This window comes from Notolepis coatsorum (assembly GCF_963971535.1).
Source record: "Notolepis coatsorum genome assembly, chromosome: 8".
In the NCBI taxonomy this organism is placed as follows: domain Eukaryota; kingdom Metazoa; phylum Chordata; class Actinopteri; order Aulopiformes; family Paralepididae; genus Notolepis; species Notolepis coatsorum.
This window is the reverse complement of record NC_140172.1, coordinates 52903400-52924532: the sequence shown is the minus strand read 5'-3', so window position 1 is coordinate 52924532 and position 21133 is coordinate 52903400. Positions and strand designations below refer to the sequence as shown.

Here is a 21133-nt window from a genome sequence, read left to right as displayed (position 1 = left end):
GATTACTCAGGATCCATGTTTTCACTTTGTGAGAAAAAGTTGTGTCTGTGGGGAGCTTGTCGGTGTAAAACTGACAGTATGTTGTTGATGTTGGTGATTCATACCAGATAGTTGTCATCCTGAAAAGCATAGTGCAACTCAGTGATCCAGCGTCTATCACCCTTCAACAGGACCTCTCGCTCCTCCTGGTAGCAGGCTGCCTGCACACACAACACACACAGACATAACTATCACCCTTCAGCAGGACCTCTCGCTCCTCCTGGTAGCAGGCTGCCTGCACACACAACACAGACAGACAGACAGACAGACAGACAGACAGACAGACAGACAGACAGACAGACAGACAGACAGACAGACAGACAGACAGACAGACAGACAGACAGACAGACAGACAGACAGACAGACAGACAGACAGACAGACAGACAGACAGACAGACTTCTTTTACAAAGCATAGTAGTAGAACATTAAAAAAACTAATACAATGACCGAAAAGGTGTAGGCTGAAGCCGAGGCTTATAATTGCCTACCCTTTTTTTTTTTACATTATTTACACACACAAAAAAATACAAAAAAGAAACATAATTCAGTACATTTAGCAATGGTTACAAACGTTTCATAGTTTTATCTACAAAACGTATACACATGTGTGTGTACCTCTCCTTGCTTTAGCATATTCAATTTGTTCATTATCTTCAGGGCGTAGACGTGTCCTGTACTACGCATCCTCGCCACAGCGACCTGCAATGAAATGGAACCATGGTGACAAGATAAAATACCACAAAGAGATGGAACCATGGTGAAAAGATAAAATACCACAAAGAGATGGAACCATGGTGACAAGATAAAATACCACAAAGTAACCCCAGCTTGCTACCTGTGGCCACATGGCTAAAATACACACATGTAAACATGATGTGTACACCTTCCCGTACACTCACTTTGCACAGACTTTATAACGCAAACAACTTGACGTGTGAAAATGTGTTTACCTGCTAAACTATACACCATGTGTAGTGCACACAGACTTTGAAGTCGATTAGATAAGACAAGGACCAAACCAAGTTTAATATGATTGGACAAATGTTTGATGACATCCATTTTTGTTTTAGGGGAGGAGCACATCTTGTAGCATGTCCTATGGATCGATTTAAAAATACTTTCATGGATTTTATGATTTTTATTCTGTCAACTGTATGCTGATTTTATGCCTATGTTAATTTTATACTATTTGCTGTGGAGCGCTTTGGGCTGCGGCCCATGTGTGAAAGGTGCTATATATTAGATAGAGCTATTAATATTTATTATTATATTGTAAAAAAAAATGATGCATTGAAATGTCTGTAAGTCTCGACGACATTGAAAATGAGGGTGACCTCAATTGTCCTTTTCAAGAATAAATAAAGGTTTGAAAATAGTTACCTCTACTCAAAACACTGTATGCTGGGTTTAATGACGATTTTACAAGTGGCCGATGCGGATGTTGGCCATTTGTGTACGTAGGTCCCCTAAGGCCCTGTATTAGATTAGACTTTTATAAAGCAAACATTTAAAAACTGTATTTCCCCCAAAAAATATTCAATACAATACAATGAAACCGTGCGATGGTTGTAGAGCCAGGATACAGTGTAAGAAGTTGTGTTTCACAATTTCAGAAAGCTTTTTTTTTACGCATCTGGCCTGAATCTGCTCACCTCACTGAAGGTCCCTCGGCCAATCACCTTCAAGACGTGAAAGTCATCCCTCTTGATGCGAGTGTTCTTCACTTGTCTCACCAGGGGCTCCGCTGTGATTGGAGAGAAGAAAAAGACTGTGACTGGAAATTAAAAAAAATAGGAGGGTGAACATTGTTGGTCACAAACCCATAATCCGTCAGTTTTATTTATTTATTTATTTATTTATTTATTTATTTATTTATTTATTTATTTATTTATTTATTTATTTATTTATTTATTTATTTATTTATTTATTTATTTATTTATTTATTTATTTATTTATTTATTTATTTATTTATTTATTTATTTATTTATTTATTTATTTATTTATTTATTTATTTATTTATTTATTTATTTATTTATTTATTTATTTATTTATTTATTTATTTATTTATTTATTTTGAGCTTTGTTTATTGTTTATTTGTTTATTGTTATTTGGACTTACAAACATACATTCTGGAATAAAAGAAGTAAAAGAAGAACAGTTAAAATGTGCAGGAAAGGTAAAAAAAAAAAACCAAGGGCTCTTGGATCTGTAGTTCTTTTTTAAGCTTACTTTTAAATATATTTAAAGTGGAACATGTTTCTGTTAGATTTTGTATATCATTCCACATCACTGCACCTTATAAACAAATGGGAATTTGGCAACAGAGGTCCTACAGAAAGGAATGCGTAAGTCTTTATTTCTTCTTGTGAGATGTGCATGATAATGAGAATTAAACTCAAAATAAGTTTGAAAAAAATTGGCAAAGATAAAGGAAGACCAATTACTTTGTACATAAGAACCCCTGTTTGATACTCGTTGACCTCATAAATTGTGAGTAGTTGCAGTTGTTTAAATAATGGTTTGGTTGGGGCTAAATAAGAAGAGTTGGTTGCAATTCTTACAACGGATTTCTGAGCTCTATGGCTTGTTTGTAAGTAAGATGGGTAAGTGCTGGCCCAAATTATATTGCAGTAAGAGATGTAAGGATAAATTAAACTGTAATACAAAGTTAGTAATGTGCTCCTTTTTAATTGTTTTTTAACCCTTTTTATAATGCCCAACGATTTTGAAACCTTCTTGCAAACAATTTCACAATGATTCTTAAAGCAGAGTTTCTCATCGATATTGACACCTACGAATTTCACTGATGAAACTTGTGCAAGTTGATTGTTATTGATACAAATCTTGGTTCCGTCTGAAATGTTTTTGTTCTTATTTCTACAAATAATGAAGTTAGATTTTTTTTACATTGAGTGATAACTTGTTTAACTGAAACCAATAGGAAAAATTAATTTGCTTTATCAATAAGGGAATCAAAATTATTGTCAGTGACGAAGAGATTTGTGTCATCAGCAAATAATATAGGTGACAATAAACTGGATGCAAGAATGCTAGAATGGACCCTTGTGGAACACCACATTTTAGTACAGCCAGCTGTAATTTTCATCTAAGATAAGATACTATAACATATTCCTTTATTGATCCCCTTGGGGAAATTCAGGAACTGCAGAAATTCAGTGGGGACCTCCTCTACTTGACTCATAGACAGGGCAATATACAAGTGAATCAAAATTAATCTCATTTGTATGACAGATGGTGTGCGAAACCATTAGGTTGTCACTTGTCATAATGAAGACTGTCACACACACTGCCAACAAAACAGTCTGGAGCAACATACACACATCTCCATCATAGCCCCCATACTGTATGTTTATGGCCTTCACTGAGGCCCATAAGCTTGTGATGCTTCCAGTCAGATTGACCTATCTCAAACTCCACCCTATTTTCCTCAAGCCTCCAATCACAACCTTTGCTTGAGGAAAGCAAGAGTTGTGATTGGAGCAGCAAGAAAAGACAGGCAAGGTTTGAGATAGGTCAATTACGTAAATACCTTGGATGGAATTCTGAGTCAGAAAATCAATTGCTTTGCTTCCTCTCTCAAAACGTGGATCATCTATTGTCTTTTGACAGGTGGAAAAGGTCACCAGCCTCCCATGAAAAACTAGAGCAAAATCCACTAACAAGCTTACGTGTCTATGTGCTGTATGTCCTGTAGATCAACACAGAGGATACTATTTGTAACAAAGAGAGAGATGGTTAGAATTAGCGGCTCTAGGTACATCTAAAAATAGCAGCCATCATTTACAACAAGTTAAGGCAGGTTCTTTATTCCTTTCTCCCCCACCTCCTTTAACAGTGGGAGGAATGTGACAGAGGTAACAGTGTAAACCGCTTTTAGAGGGAGTGAGAGAGAGAGTGAGAGAGGGAGAGAGAGAGAGAGAGAGAGAGTGAGAGTGAGGGAGAGAGCGATGGAGATAGAGAGATGGAGAGAGAGAGAGAGAGAGAAAGAGCGAGAGAGCAACTTTCAGAGACACCCTCAAAAAGTAGCAATAGTGTCCTGTGTATTCCTTTCCTTCACTTATTTCATAGACTCTTGGTACAGACTGTAGTGACAGATCCTTCAGAACACTCCAAACTGAGTGGCTCCAAAAACACACACATCTAAATGTTTTACTCAAATGTCAAATCTGTCCTACTCTATGGCTGTGAAACCTGGAAAACCACAAATGTTTATCAACAACTGCCTCTGATACAGACTGAGGATATATGGTGGCCCAGCAAAATAACACATGTAGATCTGTGGACAAGGAAAGAGGAAGCCAGGGAGACCAATAATCAACTGGAGGTTTGTTGAGCTAAATAAGACCGGGACCTCCTGGCAGGAAGCAGAGACCACTGCTCAGAAGTGAGTGAGGTGGATCCATGGTGGGCGCCCCGCTCTATGCTCCCAAGGGGGCCAAGAGGATTAAGGCAAGTAAGTCATAGAGACAGAGCGCAATGAGTCATACTCTGAGAAACTTGCCCACTGGAGGGGAAACAAGCAGCGCTGCAACATGCAACCAGTGGCTGAAATACATAACAAAATGTTCCTGTATCAAAAACATGAAATATCAGCATGTCAAATGACCGTGTGTCAACCAGAGAGCAAGGTATATTGATAAACACTATACTGTCAATATCTCCATGCAGGTAAGACACATCACAGGAGGGAGGAAAAGTAAGGTATTATGGCAAAAATAGTTCAGAAAAAAAATTGCAATGAGGCAAGTTAGCTGTTAACATGCTAATGTTAGTCATGTGTTGTTGGCAAGCGTATTAGCTTGCAAACAGAATACTGTGGGCTACTGTATGTTTATCTTTGAATGCTTATTGTGCCACTAAGCCTCTTCAACTCATTCAGAACGCAGCGGCCCGCCTGATCTCAAACCTACCGAAGTCGGCCCATGTCACCCCACTTCTTAGGGACCTGCACTGGCTCCCCATTGCTGCACGAATCCGCTTCAAGGCCCTCGACCTAGCATACCGTGCGGCAAAGGGAACCGCTCCCGCCTACCTCCGGTCAATGGTCTCTAACTACACACCCTCAAGACCCCTACGCTCTGCATCTTCTGGCCGCCTCAGACCTACTCCTATCCAAGCTCCGGGAGGGTCATCAAAGAGAAGTCGCCTATTCTCAGTCCTTGCCCCACAATGGTGGAATGAACTACCCACCCCAGTTAGGACAGCCGAATCACGTCCAATCTAACCCTAACTAACCGTACTGTCATGCACTTGTCCTAATAAACTAACCTACACTGTAGCACTCAACACTTTGATGAACATTGTTGCTCAGCTGATAGAGTTGTGCCCTTCCTGATGGCTTGTCGTACAGAACTTGTAAGTCGCTTTGGATAAAAGCGTCAGCTAAATGACTAAATGTAAATGTAAATGTGCCTTGCTGCACACGTTGGCACACAGTAGGCTATTGAATGTCAGGGTCCCACAGTTTTCCCATTCTTGCTACTGATGCCTCACATCTTATTGCCTATATCTACTTTTCTCTTCTTAAAGGCTCAGTTTTGGTTCTGAACTTAGTTCTGGGCTATTTGCCTGTTGGTGATGCATCCCACCACACAGCAGTCGGGTGTCAGGAGGATTACAGGGTTCAAGCAGCAAGACGTGGCTGTGGAGGACCCCTCAGAGCGCACATGTGCTGAACTTGTTTTTCAATAGGTTTGACCAGATGAGCCTTTCCAAACCCCTCCCCCATCCATCAACACCGGCGCCCCTACCCATCCCCCATGCACCCCAGCAGTCTGTCCCCCACCACCACCCACAAACACCAAACCCCCCACCACCCCAGCCCACTACCTCTGTAGACCGCAGCTACCCCACCCTTGATCATCACTAACAGCCAGGTGAGGAGGCAGTGTAAATGAGGCCTGAGGACCAGACAACACCAACCCCAGGGTGCTCAAGGCGTGCACCGGGCAGCTAGCAGCACCATTTCAGCACCTCTTCAACCTCTCCCTGAGGCTGGAGAGGGTGCCCCAGCTCTGGAAGACCTCCTGCATTGCCCCAGACGCCCTAGCGCCCTCAACGATTACAGGCCAGTCGCTCTGACGCCACCCACACGCCATGACCTTTGAGAGGCTGGTCCTGCAACACCTCAAGCTCCTGGTGCGTGACTCCCTAGACCCCCTGCAGTTTGCATACCAGGCAAACATTGGTGTGGAGGATGCCATCATCTACATGCTCCACAGAGCCTACACGCACCTGGAGAGGCCGCGCAGCTTAGAATCATGTTCTTCGACTTCCCCAGCGCCTTCAATTACCATCCAGCCTTTGCGGATGGTGCAGCTAGTGCCTATGTGTTTCTGAGCAGGATAGAGACAGCATTAGATAAATTTGATTTTTCACCTTAGAAACATAACTAAAGTGGGAACATTTATAAATCTAAAAGTTGATTACTGTAACGCACAGACAGGCTCCAGCGCATCCCAAACTCTGCAGCTAGACTATTAACAAGAACCAAAACAAGAGAACACAATAGTCCAGTACCGGCCACTCTGCACTGGCTTCCGGTAACTTTTATATATCCTCCTGATATACAAAGCCCTAAATGGAACAGGACCCAGATATATTGCCAATTCTTTTGTGAACTACTTGCCCTCCAGAATAAGCCTCCATACCAATTTACATCCGCAATATTGAAACACACAATCTCAAAACATGGTTAAGAAATAACTACACATGGGCGGCTGAGTGGCGCAGTGGGCGCTCGCCACTAACGCAGGAGATGCTGGTATCGAGCCCAGCTCTCGGCGTTGCTACCGGCTTGGCCGGTCGTTCATACTAACCGGTGGGTGGGGATTGGATGTTGTGGACAGCGACTCCTACAGGTCGGTTGGTGCGCCTGTACAGCAGAATCAGGAAGTATCGGGGGCAGCGTGAGCCTCCCACGCGTTACTCCTCGCCACTGAGAGATCACTTACTGTTCAGGTGAAAAGATGCGACAGCTGCCTCCTCGTGTACCGGAGGGGACACGTGATGCAAGGCTTGGGCCTCACTGCAGCCGACCAGTGGGAGGCATAGTCTAGCAACGTTCGAGACAGGGGAGGGGAGAATTGAAGGGAGAATTGGCGAGGGAGAAACATTGAAAATAAGGAGAAAAGGTGGATAAAAAATTTATAAAAAATAACTACACGTGACCACAACAGCCCTTCAGAACCCCAACCCTGTCTGCTTGCTTGCCCACATGTACATGTATGATCGTATGTACCTAATATGTTGTATTATTGTTTGTACATTGTCTGTACATGTCTGCTGTACATATTTAGCATGCTGTGTTTTTAATCTGTTCTTAATTAACTTTATGCCATATATATTATGCTTTCTTTTTAGCTGCTTTTTAACACCAGGCCCAGGGACAACAGTTGAAAATTAGCTTTGGCTAACACTGTCTCACACATTTACATTTATGTTCATTAATGTGTGCTGACCCTGTTCAAATAAAGTTTCAACTGAAACTGAAATTGAAACTGAAAAACTATGTGACTTAATGTTCTATGCCTTACCTTGACTTTGTCTATTTTGCTTCTATCTATTGTATGCTTATTTTGTGTCTGCACTTTATGCATTGCTGTTGATCTGCCAATTCTGTGCTGTGAAGCACTTTGAACTGCAATTATTGTATGAAAGGTGCTATACAAATAAAATGTATTAGTATTATATTATTAGTGCGTATGTGTCTCTGATTGATTGAAAACTTTATTAACAGATTGCAGAATGGGTACAATACAGTACGGCTCAATACACACAATTGTTAACACATTAATTGCCAAAAACGTTATTGCCCGCCAATCGAATATGGCCAAAAACGAGTTAACTATTTATAATTCATGGCTGCAGCCTCTGCAGACCCTGGTGAATGTGTCTGAGCTGGCAGACGGTCAACACCGCCCTCTATTGCCTTGCGGAGCTATTGCACTCCATTGGAAACGGTCTGGTGTGTTTTCTGAGCCGATCTGAGCCGTGGGGGCGGGGTTTAAATACTCAGGCGAGTCAGGCCTTTACAACAATGGCATGGAACACTAACCCGCCCGCCCGTTCATGTGTAACGCTCGGTAATGTCTGGGACAGGATCGCTGTGGATAACTGGAATGGCGATCAGATAATTGGATTATTTTTTTTTGCATTACATTAGAGACAAGGTAAGAACACTATATATAAAATCTTGCGTTGATTTGATATTTCTTTCTTCCTCGATCAAAGCTATTGATTTCAGGATGATTATATAATCAGCCGAAAAATTACAACTTGATAACTGGATTACACTAAAATGCCCTTTTCTCGTCTTTTCCTGGAATTACTCAGAATCACTCAAACTATACTCATATTCAAAATGGTATAAAACAGAAATGTACAGATGAAAAAACAATCTGTTTTTTGCATGTTGACCAAAAGCAACTCACTGACAGTCGACGACGTTATTAGATCCATAGCTATAATATAAAATATAGTTTTAGGACTCGCAAGTTTGGCATTCTAAAACTAGATCCATTGAATAAAGACCTGGCGCTGAAGGGGGATCAGCGCCCCCTGCTGATGGCAGGCATTGTGTTAAGGGAATGCAGACCAGAGAAAGACTTTCGTCTTGTTTACATCAGGATCCCCCATTTTCAATTCATCATGATATTTATGACATACACAACATACATACAGTACTGTTACATCCAGACATTTATGACATACAAGATATACAAATATACAGTACTGTTTAAGAGACAGAGATCATAAAACAATATATACATTCGAAGGGGAAGAAGCTGTACATTGGAGGGGGTTTGGTGGGTGGGTGGGCTGTGGTTTGGAAAATTTTTCCCGGGCCAGTTTCTAATTGCAGCCTCCCGTAGGTGCTCTTTGAGAGCGGTTTTGAAGGAGGGTAGGGATTCACGTTTTTTTACGGCTGTGGGTAGGGCGTTCCACATTGTTGTGGCATAGTTGCGAAACGTGTTTAGTCCCTTTTTAGAGCAAATCTGGGTTGAACATGATTTGTTCTGAGCAGGATAGGACAGCATTAGTGCGTATGTGTCTCTGAGCAGGATAGGACAGCATTTACTACTTGCCTATCCTGTTCCCTATCCTGCAGCTGTATCCTCCCAGAAAGACCTGTGACAAGTTGTGTGTATGTGTGTGTTGAGAGTTAGACACTCTCCTGTACCCAATACCCATATGTCTGTGTTTATCGAAGGCTATCACAACTAGCAACCTGCTGACCTCCTCACCAGCCTGCAGCTCCATAATAAATAAATAATAAATAAATGTTTCCTCTGAATGGGCCGATGGGACAGAGAGAGGAGCAGGAGCTGGTCTGGGCTTTGTCTCAGTAATAGATTAGAAAATACGTAACACCAGCAAACTGCTCAATGGGTTATTCCACACAAACAAATTAAGGCTGGATACTACGCCTGTCCCCGACTAAGGATTTGTATAGTCGACTTTGATGATATGATATAATGATATTATTATTATTTTTTTTCATTCGACTAAGAGGTTGGCAGTTGACTACGGCTCCTTTTGATCGATTAGTCAACTATTCGACTAGTCGAGATCAGCCCTACTGGATACAAAAACAAAACAAATAGTCAGAGGTAATCTTTATAGTAAAGAAAAGCTTTTGTATACATTCATGGCACCTAAATAAGTGTTAGGCACTCAGCCCCTAGGGGTGGCTCATAGGCACTTTGCTGTGAAAGACCAGTTCAACTCTATAATGTCATAATCAGACTCTTGTATTCATATTAAGAGTCTATAGGTTAAGCTACATATATAAAAGCTGTGCCCAGGAGGCATTTCAATTGACCTATCTCAAACCCGCCCTCTTTTCTGGGGGATCAAGAAAAGAGGGCAGGGTTTGAGATAAATCAATTTCATGACATTTGAAAATCATTACAGATTTGGACTTGTTGCATTGTATTCAACATGTGGGCATATACTGCCATTATTATCATCTGTGTCGTTTGTTGTCACCCATGAGTCACCATCAGTCACCCATCAGTCACCATCAGTCACGCATCAGTCACCTGTGGCAGAGTAGTGTTTTAACACCGAGCTAAGGAATTCCTATCTGTGATTCACTGCAACATTACAGGAAATGGAGCCTAAGACATTTCGACTTCCTGTGCACAAACTTCATATCCTGCCCCCAGAAGCTCTTGTGCAACAATACAGTTTCCAGCAAGAACTTCTGGGATTCTCAAATTATTTCAATCCATGCAATCCATCCAATCCTTTTTTTTTTTTTTTTCCACTTTTTCTCTTTTTCTCCCATCCCAATTCCATTGTGCCAATTCTCCCCTCCCCTGTCTTGAACATTGCTCACATATGGCCCCCACTGGCCGGTTGTAGGGATGATAGAAGCCTTGCATCACGTGTCCCCTCCGATACATGAGGAGGCAGCCTGTCACATCTTTTCACCTGCCAGCGCGGACTCTCATTGGCGAGGTGTAACGTGTGGGAGGCTAACACTACCCCCGCCATTTCCTGACTCTGCTGTGCAGGCGTCCCCAACCGACCTGTAGGAGTCGCTGTCCACAACGTCCAGATTACCACCCATCAACTTCCACCCGCTAACTCTGCCAATTGAGTTAGTATGGCGGCTGGCCCAAGCCGGAGGCAACGCCGACAGCCGGAGTCGAACCCGGTGTCTCTTGCGTTGGTGATGAGCGCAATGTCCGCTGCGCCACCCAGCCGCCCCGCAATCCATCCAATCCTTGTTATCAGCGATGACATACAGTAGTATATTAATATAATAATAATATAATATTATTATCAGGATTAAATGGCATATGCCTGTAGATAAATCACAGGAATTTAAAACCCTCACGGGTAAGACTGTGTATGTAAAGGTTCACACAGTATGGACATGGTTTCATGCTGAGCATGGCATGTATTTATACACCAAGCATAATTTAACTGAACTAGTTTGATACACACACACCCCCAAATAGGCTTCTGAGTCATGATGACCCAAATTAGATTATGTTACTATCGCCAGCCCTCACAAACTATCACGCCAGCCCTCACAAACTATCAACACCATTGGCACTACTATTACTAATGATATTTATTTTTGCCCAAAAGATGGCAAAGTAAAAAAAGAAATTGGGATATTTTAGTGAGTTATGGCTTTGTTCCTGTGAGTGTTGATTCTGGCCTTGTCCCTACCGACTTCTTGTCATACTTGGAACGCCTCGTAGAGTAACCAGAACATACCCACCCACCTCCATACAGAGAGAGGCATTGTCCATATTCACACAGTGGCAATTTTGCTCTTATGTCATACTCAGGTTGGTATTCCTTTCCATCCCGAGCCCCACTGCGCTTTGTTGTACATGTCTAATTCAGATGTATTCTACTCAGATTTTTTAAAGGTAGAATCTGTAATGGCGTCAAACAAAGAGCCCCACTTGTGTAACGTTTGGGCTTTCTATCCTCTCACAGGAGTGGAAGCCCTACTGCCATCCTGGAGTACTTCACCCTGTTCTGCAATTATCTCTGATTGATTGTCACCTGTTGTATGATGTCACTAATTACTGTGTGTTGTATGCTGGTGTAGCACTCGTGTCACTAACAGTAACAGCTGTTTGCCACGGACCAGTTCTAGGTTCGAATGAGGAGAGGAGTAATATACACAGTTAAAGGAGTAGTAGACCAGAGACAAGGTTATAACAGTGACCGTAGTTTATTCTCAACAAGCGCGCTAGCTAGACAATTACAATTGCAATACATACAGTGACAGTGAGTTGAAGTGAAGTATCCCTTTTAGGTTCTTTCATTAACCACTCCTTCTTTCAGGAGGGTTAGTTCGATATCAGATTCTAGGTTGATTGGATCAACACATTTGGTTCAGTTCAGACGTCTCTGAGGTTATCACTAGCTAAAAGCTAGGTTTAAAGTTGGACATTGTATCCCTTTTTCATGAGTAACTCATTATCTTTCTTCTGCAATTGCAGATCAGTAAACTCTATAACAGTTTATCATTCAGTAAACTATCAGTTTATCATTTCAATAGGTAAGTGTTTAAACATATTAATTTAAACCTTTAAGTGTGCAGGGAATGCAAGTACATTATTAGGTGAAATGACCCTTTAAACTCTTCCTTTGCAGGTGTAATACGAACAAAGTACCTGTGAGGTTTTGTCCGCTGCTCACCAACTTTCTCTGTTTTCTTTAAGCCTACTGTTAGAAATTCCCTTCTCACTCACTCTCTCTAGCCCCCACCCTCTCGTTCTTTACTCTCGTTTACTCTCAGTGGCCACACCTGGACTATTATCAATTACCTCTCGCACCTGTGGTGGCAGGCTAATTAGTTCCCCTGTGGGCTTTAAATACCAGGGCTCTTCCCCTCGTTTCGGCGTGGGGTCGTGTTGTATTCATGCTGAGTCATATTCTCTAACATCTAGACTCTTTCGGGAGATCCTCTGGTCTACCAATGCTGTATATGGATTTCTCCAGCCTTGAGATGTTTTGCTCCAGCCTTCGTCTGCTGTCGCCGTAGCCTGTGGAGGAGACTGTTCTGCGCTCCCTGTACTTCCACGGGAGGCACCCCAGCGCTCCACTGCAGACCCCAGCGCAGCTGTTCGTCCTGACGCACATCTAGACCAACGCGCATCTCCCGGACCCTCGGGCTTGGCACGCTCTCCAGTCACCAGCGCGCAACGCGCATCTGCAAGGGCTTGGCACGCTCTCCAGTCACCAGCGTGCAACGCGCATCTTCAAGGGCTTGGCACGCTCTCCAGTCTCCAGCGCGCAACGCGCATCTTCCAAGGATCCTCGGGCTTGGCACGCTCTCCAGTCACCAGCGCGCAACGCGCATCTGCAAGGGCTTGGCACGCTCTCCAGTCACCAGCGCGCAACGCGCATCTTCAAGGGCTTGGCACGCTCTCCAGTCTCCAGCGCGCAACGTGCATCTTCCAAGGATCCTCGTGCTTGGCACGCTCTCCAGTCACCAGCGCGCAACGCGCATCTGCAAGGGCTTGGCACGCTCTCCAGTCACCAGCGCGCAACGCGCATCTTCAAGGGCTTGGCACGCTCTCCAGTCTCCAGCGCGCAATACGCATCTTCCAAGGATCCTCGTGCTTGGCACGCTCTCCAGTCACCAGCGCGCAACGCGCATCTGCAAGGGCTTGGCACGCTCTCCAGTCACCAGCGCGCAACGCGCATCTTCAAGGGCTTGGCACGCTCTCCAGTCTCCAGCGCGCAACGCGCATCTTCCAAGGATCCTCGTGCTTGGCACACTCCTCCTCGCAGACGCACCCCGAGGCGTCTCTCGGTTCCGGCGTGCACACCAAGGTGTGGCGCGCCACTCTGTTCCTCGGCTCCGACAGCGGCTAACCGGTGGACGACACCCTCGCCACCGCCGCTGTTCCAGCACCCTGTTCCTCGGCTCCGACAGCGGCTACCCGGTGGACGACACCCTCGCCACCGCCGCTGTTCCAGCACTCTGTTCCTCGGCTCCGACAGCGGCTACCCGGTTGACGACACCCTCGCCACCGCCGCTGTTCCAGCACTCTGTTCCTCGGCTCGGACAGCCAGCTACCCGGTGGCGACACCCTCGCCGCCGCTGCTTTTCCTGTACCATTACGCATACGCCTGGGTGAGTTTTGATTGTGATGTCACTCACCCAGCGTAATGCCTCTTGCCCTCGTCCCGCTGCGTTTCCTGTACCATTACGCATACGCCTGGGTGAGTTTTGATTGTGATGTCACTCACCCAGCGTAATGCCTCTTGCCCTCGTCCCGCTGCTGTTCCTGTACCATTACGCATACGCCTGGGTGAGTTTTGATTGTGATGTCACTCACCCAGCGTAATGCCTCCTTTTTTGTTCTCACTTAGTTAGTAGTTTGGACATTTCATCTCCCACTCTGTTTTTGTTCTCACTTAGATAGTATTTTTGGACATTACATCTCCCCCTGTGTGTTTGTCACACGAAGATATTATTACTTTGTTACTTTGTTTATTTGGACTGTTCTGCATCTGCTCTGTTTGTTCCCTTTTGAATATTAACCCTCTCCTCTGTTCTGCAGAGCGGCCCAGATGTTTTCCCACCAGTCCCCAGTTCCTCCCTGTCCCCAGCCCGCCTCCGCGGGCCTCAGTCCCCTCTGTCCCTAGTTCTCCCCTTTCTAGTTCCACCTAGTTCCTGGTCCCAAGTTCTCCCCTTCTAGTTCCACCTAGTTCCTTGTCCCTAGTTCTCCTAGTCCCCAGTTCTCCTGTTCCCTAGCTCTCCTTGTCCCGACATCTCCTAGTCTCTAGTTAACCTTCCCCTAGCGTTTCCTTTAATGTTTCCCCTAGCGTTCATTAACCTTCCCTTAGTGTTCCCTTTTCCTGCCCGCCTCTTAAAGGCACCTAGTTTTTCCCCTCTTGTTATATTCCTGTATTTGTGTTCTCCCTTAAAGGGACAGTGCCCTTTTTTCCCTGTCTCTCAATAAATATCTGTTTCTTGGCAAACCATCATACCTGTCTTGTGTTGTGCGATTGGGGTCGGTTACAAACCATAACAGTACGACCCCACCAAATCGACGACCCCAGCCAGCACAGACGGTGTATGTTGAGTTTGCCTTTTTTTTTTCTTGTTCCCTCTAGCTTCCTTGTTAGTCCTGTTTAGCTCCCTTGTTTAGCTTGTTAGTCTCCCCGGTTAGCTCCCCTGTTTGCTTCCCGTTTAGCCCTGTTTGACCCCCCTGTAGCTAGCCATGCCCTGGCAGCTAACCCAGTCCCTCAGCAGAGCCCCTGTCTGCTAGCTTAGCCCCGAGCCTCTATGTTGATGCAGCCCTTGCTGCTGGCATAGGCCCTGTAGCTAGCCATGCCCTGGCGGCTAACCCAGTCCCTCAGCAGAGCCCCTGTCTGCTAGCTTTGCCCCGGCTGCTAGCACAGCCTCTATGTTTATGCAGCCCTTGCTGCTGGCATGGGCCCTGTAGCTAGCCATGCCCTGGCAGCTAACCCAGTTTCCCTCTGCATGGTCCCAGTCTGCTAGCTTGGCCCCGGCTGTTAGCACAGCCTCTATGTTAATGCAGCCTTGCAGCTGACATAGGCCCTGTAGCTAGCCAGGCCCAAGCAGCTAACCCGGTCCCTCTGCATGGCCTCCACTTTTTTGTGTACCATCCCCACTGCTAGGACTGCCCTTTCAGCTAGCAAGGTCAGTTTCTCTCCCCACTGCTAGGACTGCCCTTTCAGCTAGCAAGGTCAGCTTATCTCCCACTGCTAGGACTGCCTTTTCAGCTAGCAAGGTCAGTTTATCTCACGCTGCTAGGACTGCCCTTCAGCTAGCAAGGTCAGTATTCCCACTGCTAGGACTGCCCCTTCAGCTAGCATGTTCAGTTTCTCTCACACAGCTAGGACTGTCCTTCCAGCTAGCTTGTTCTCTCATGCTGGTCCAGCCCTGTCTGCCAGCCTAGCTCCGGCAGCTAGCGCAGCCTCTATGTTAGTGTAACAGTACAGCTAGCATAGGCCCTGTAGCTATCAGTGCCTTGGCAGCTACCCTTTCCCCCTGCTAGCCTGGCTCGGCAGCTAGCGCAGCCTCTATGTTGATGTAGCAGTACAGCTAGGATAGGCCCTGTAGCTATCAGTGCCCTGGCAGCTACCCTTTCCCTCTGCTAGCCTGGCTCCGGCAGCTTGCGCAGCCTCTATGTTGATGTAGCAGTACAGCTAGCATAGGCCCTGTAGCTATCAGTGCCCTGGCAGCTAACCTTCCCTCTGCTAGCCCTTTTCCCGGTGCTCCTCTTGGTTACCCCTCAGCTCCTCTAGTTGCCCCTCAGCTCCTCTGGTTGCCCCTTAGCTACCCTGCTTGCCCCTCTTCTCCTCTGGTTACCCCTCAGCTCCTCTGGTTACCCCTCAGCTCCTCCTGTTGCCCCTCTGCTACCCTAGTTACCCCTCGGCGACCCTGTCTCTTTTGCTAGCCCCACTCTTGTGGTGGCTTCCCCTGCTGGCTTGGCCAGTACCTTTTGTTTTTGTCTTGTTTTGCCCCCTGCCACTCTGTCTGTATTTGTTTTGGGTCGCCGGGTGGCTCCCGTTGAGGGGGGGGTACTGTGAGGTTTTGTCCGCTGCTCACCAACTTTCTCTGTTTTCTTTAAGCCTACTGTTAGAAATTCCCTTCTCACTCACTCTCTCTAGCCCCCACCCTCTCGTTCTTTACTCTCGTTTACTCTCAGTGGCCACACCTGGACTATTATCAATTACCTCTCGCACCTGTGGTGGCAGGCTAATTAGTTCCCCTGTGGGCTTTAAATACCAGGGCTCTTCCCCTCGTTTCGGCGTGGGGTCGTGTTGTATTCATGCTGAGTCATATTCTCTAACATCTAGACTCTTTCGGGAGATCCTCTGGTCTACCAATGCTGTATATGGATTTCTCCAGCCTTGAGATGTTTTGCTCCAGCCTTCGTCTGCTGTCGCCGTAGCCTGTGGAGGAGACTGTTCTGCGCTCCCTGTACTTCCACGGGAGGCACCCCAGCGCTCCACTGCAGACCCCAGCGCAGCTGTTCGTCCTGACGCACATCTAGACCAACGCGCATCTCCCGGACCCTCGGGCTTGGCACGCTCTCCAGTCACCAGCGCGCAACGCGCATCTGCAAGGGCTTGGCACGCTCTCCAGTCACCAGCGTGCAACGCGCATCTTCAAGGGCTTGGCACGCTCTCCAGTCTCCAGCGCGCAACGCGCATCTTCCAAGGATCCTCGGGCTTGGCACGCTCTCCAGTCACCAGCGCGCAACGCGCATCTGCAAGGGCTTGGCACGCTCTCCAGTCACCAGCGCGCAACGCGCATCTTCAAGGGCTTGGCACGCTCTCCAGTCTCCAGCGCGCAACGTGCATCTTCCAAGGATCCTCGTGCTTGGCACGCTCTCCAGTCACCAGCGCGCAACGCGCATCTGCAAGGGCTTGGCACGCTCTCCAGTCACCAGCGCGCAACGCGCATCTTCAAGGGCTTGGCACGCTCTCCAGTCTCCAGCGCGCAACACGCATCTTCCAAGGATCCTCGTGCTTGGCACGCTCTCCAGTCACCAGCGCGCAACGCGCATCTGCAAGGGCTTGGCACGCTCTCCAGTCACCAGCGCGCAACGCGCATCTTCAAGGGCTTGGCACGCTCTCCAGTCTCCAGCGCGCAACGCGCATCTTCCAAGGATCCTCGTGCTTGGCACACTCCTCCTCGCAGACGCACCCCGAGGCGTCTCTCGGTTCCGACGTGCACACCAAGGTGTGGCGCGCCACTCTGTTCCTCGGCTCCGACAGCAGCTAACCGGTGGACGACACCCTCGCCACCGCCGCTGTTCCAGCACCCTGTTCCTCGGCTCCGACAGCGGCTACCCGGTGGACGACACCCTCGCCACCGCCGCTGTTCCAGCACTCTGTTCCTCGGCTCCGACAGCGGCTACCCGGTTGACGACACCCTCGCCACCGCCGCTGTTCCAGCACTCTGTTCCTCGGCTCGGACAGCCAGCTACCCGGTGGCGACACCCTCGCCGCCGCTGCTTTTCCTGTACCATTACGCATACGCCTGGGTGAGTTTTGATTGTGATGTCACTCACCCAGCGTAATGCTTCTTGCCCTCGTCCCGCTGCGTTTCCTGTACCATTACGCATACGCCTGGGTGAGTTTTGATTGTGATGTCACTCACCCAGCGTAATGCCTCTTGCCCTCGTCCCGCTGCTGTTCCTGTACCATTACGCATACGCCTGGGTGAGTTTTGATTGTGATGTCACTCACCCAGCGTAATGCCTCCTTTTTTGTTCTCACTTAGTTAGTAGTTTGGACATTTCATCTCCCACTCTGTTTTTGTTCTCACTTAGATAGTATTTTTGGACATTACATCTCCCCCTGTGTGTTTGTCACACGAAGATATTATTACTTTGTTACTTTGTTTATTTGGACTGTTCTGCATCTGCTCTGTTTGTTCCCTTTTGAATATTAACCCTCTCCTCTGTTCTGCAGAGCGGCCCAGATGTTTTCCCACCAGTCCCCAGTTCCTCCCTGTCCCCAGCCCGCCTCCGCGGGCCTCAGTCCCCTCTGTCCCTAGTTCTCCCCTTTCTAGTTCCACCTAGTTCCTGGTCCCAAGTTCTCCCCTTCTAGTTCCACCTAGTTCCTTGTCCCTAGTTCTCCTAGTCCCCAGTTCTCCTGTTCCCTAGCTCTCCTTGTCCCGACATCTCCTAGTCTCTAGTTCCTCTGTTCCTTTAACCTTCCCCTAGCATTTCCTTTAATGTTTCCCCTAGCGTTCATTAACCTTCCCTTAGTGTTCCCTTTTCCTGCCCGCCTCTTAAAGGCACCTAGTTTTTCCCCTCTTGTTATATTCCTGTATTTGTGTTCTCCCTTAAAGGGACAGTGCCCTTTTTTCCCTGTCTCTCAATAAATATCTGTTTCTTGGCAAACCATCATACCTGTCTTGTGTTGTGCGATTGGGGTCGGTTACAAACCATAACAGTACCAGTAGAAATATTCAAGGTTATAGGAATGCAAATACCTTATCAGGTGAAATGACCTTTAAACCATCTTTCTTTACAGGAGAACCATCAGCGATTCAACTATAATCAATATGTTATCAGTGAGATTCAAGTATCTTACTGGGTGCATTGACCCTTTAACTCGTCCTCTTTACAGGAGAACATCAGTGGTTCAGGTATCTTATTGGGTGAATTTACCCTTTAACTCTCCTTTCTTACAGGAGAAATATCAGTGGTTCAAGTATCTTACTGGGTGCATTTACCCTTTAACTCTCCTTTCTTACAGGAGAAATATCAGTGGTTCAAGTATCTTACTGGGTGCATTTACCCTTTAACTCTCCTTTCTTACAGGAGAAATGTCAGTACCCATATATACAATGTGCATCAATCAAATACAAAATACAATATCAAGATACAAAATGTGAAACGGGGTCAAAAGCCCTTGGAAGTCCTTGTGCTCTCGTTCAATCAGTTCGTATCATAGAAAAGGATATGATGGAAGTTCTTGTGACTCAAGTTCAATTAGTTCGTTAATTCCTGATCCACTTCCTCACTGGGAATGAGGAAGGTAATTTCACAATCCTACCAGGCTGTTGAGGCAACAGGGTGTTGAGGCAACACGGGTAATCAGATCAGGCCGGGGATAGCCTTGATCTAGATATGAGGTTCAGTGGGTTGGCTCGCCATCTTGTGTCGGTCCGGCACACTGCCTCGTCCCGCGTGGGCACACGTGATGAGTGGTGGTCGGTCGGGACTCCTGGGAACTCTTCCCGGGGGTGGAACGGGGTGCTAGAAAAACCTGGCCAAAACCGCTTCCGGAAGTGGTATGCTCTTTAACTGCAACAACTTCTTCGGTTTTGTAACTGGGGGAATCTTTTATGACTGTTTGATAACTATTTCGTGGCGCTAGTTCATTTCAGTATCCAGCAGCATTCAGCTGCGTCAGTCTCCGACTCTCCGTCAATCTATAATCTCATCTGCCGTAAGGCAAGGCTCACCTGCCGTAAAGCAAGGCGTGGCTGTTGTGGCACCCATAGATATATATAGAACACTCTATGTTCTATAGATATCTATGGTGGCACCTATCTCGCGTCATGAGGTAATTTAAAGGGGCAGTGAGGCAATTCAAAGGATTTGGTCAAAACATTGCTAATCTCATATGAATATACATATGACCCAATAACATTAACTATTTATGTTCTTACACAATAGCATTAACTATTTATGTTCTTATTCAATGGCATTAACTATTTATGTTCCTATAACTAAATAGTTATGAATCTGAAACCTGGGTTACACTGTGTATTTTGCCCTTTATAGTAACCCTCTGTTCTCCTGTCTGTTGTCGGTTCTTCAACAGTGTTACTGGGAGCAGTTGTCCATGGGCAGAAGTGGAACATCTGGCCGGTGTTGTTATTATGTTTTGCTAATTTGCATCTTTCTTGAGAACTTGTCTTTCCTAAATTACCTCTCAGTTGTAGCCTGGCTACATTTATGCTTTTCTGTACCATTATCTTTTGCTCTAGTGTTTCTAATAATAAACGAACACGGTATTTGAGAAGAGCAACACCATCGAGCAACACTCAAGCAACACTCCTTCTTCCATTCTACAATTGGACTCAACATTCTTACCTTGAATCGTAACACACTTGGTACTGCGCTTTGTTTACATTTCTTTGTTTTGTTTTGATGTGTGGATTGAATTCGAGTGGGTATACATGAGGGGTTGCTATTGCTGGCTACTTCAGGCTCTAAGGTGTGGCCAGCAGTACAAACACCTCCCCTAGCACCCACTGAAATCCAACCCGCATGTTGAACCAAAACAAAGAAATGTAAACAAAGCACGGTACAGTACCCAAGTGGGGCTCTTTGTTTGATGCCAATACAGATTCTACCTTTAAGACATCTGAGTAGAATCTGAACTAGATGTATTGGGACTGATTTTCACAACACAAACTAGAGCCATTCTTGTTGGAAAACATGAATCCTACAATCTACAAACTAACAACCTCTGATAGATAATAAGGTTCCCCTGCAGACATGTTGTTGTTGTTGTTCAACCCTACTGTTTTATAGAAAATCTATGACTGCATTATGGCACCCTCTCTTGAAACACTTCCATCGCACTACTGTCTTTGTTAACATCGAGATTTATTGGGTTGATAATATTTTTTGATGCAAGCATCTCTTAAGCTGAGGTTACACCTTTCGTATCATCTTCGTATTGTTTTCTTATACGCATCGCCGCGTATCGCCGCGACGTCATGCGCCTCGAGTCACACTTTCGTTTTTTTTTCGTTTTTGTCACCAGAGCACACTGATGAAGTACACTGCCAAAGCAGTAGGTGGCAGTAGGTGGCAAACATGAAGGCAATTTCAACCAATCAGAACGAATGTGCCAATACACTTCCTGGAAGCTCCAGCAAAGAAAATGTCAACAAGGCAGGCGCCTATGCCGCGCCACCATCTTGCTCAATGCAGCAATTCTTTTTTCAGCAAAGCCTAATAAAAGTGCAATAAACAAAACGGATACATTCACTGTGTGTTCTGCCTGTCATTTGTTGATGAAACAAAACTAACATCAACACAAGTGACCACCAAGAGCGGATAGTTTAGGCTAAAAAA

General features: G+C 46.0%; 1 protein-coding gene across 1 annotated transcript in view; it reads right to left on the bottom strand.

The window, feature by feature from the left end:
- The window catches only part of dmpk (DM1 protein kinase), a 64421-nt gene that overhangs the window by 30381 nt on the left and 12907 nt on the right, over window positions 1–21133 (bottom strand). Inside the window, exons 2-4 of the mRNA XM_084320820.1 lie at window positions 1693–1784; window positions 656–739; window positions 105–200 (exon numbers count right to left, since the gene is read on the bottom strand). Of these exons, the coding sequence (XP_084176946.1) occupies window positions 105–200; window positions 656–739; window positions 1693–1784 (272 nt within the window). The remainder of the gene's footprint in view (window positions 1–104; window positions 201–655; window positions 740–1692; window positions 1785–21133) is intronic.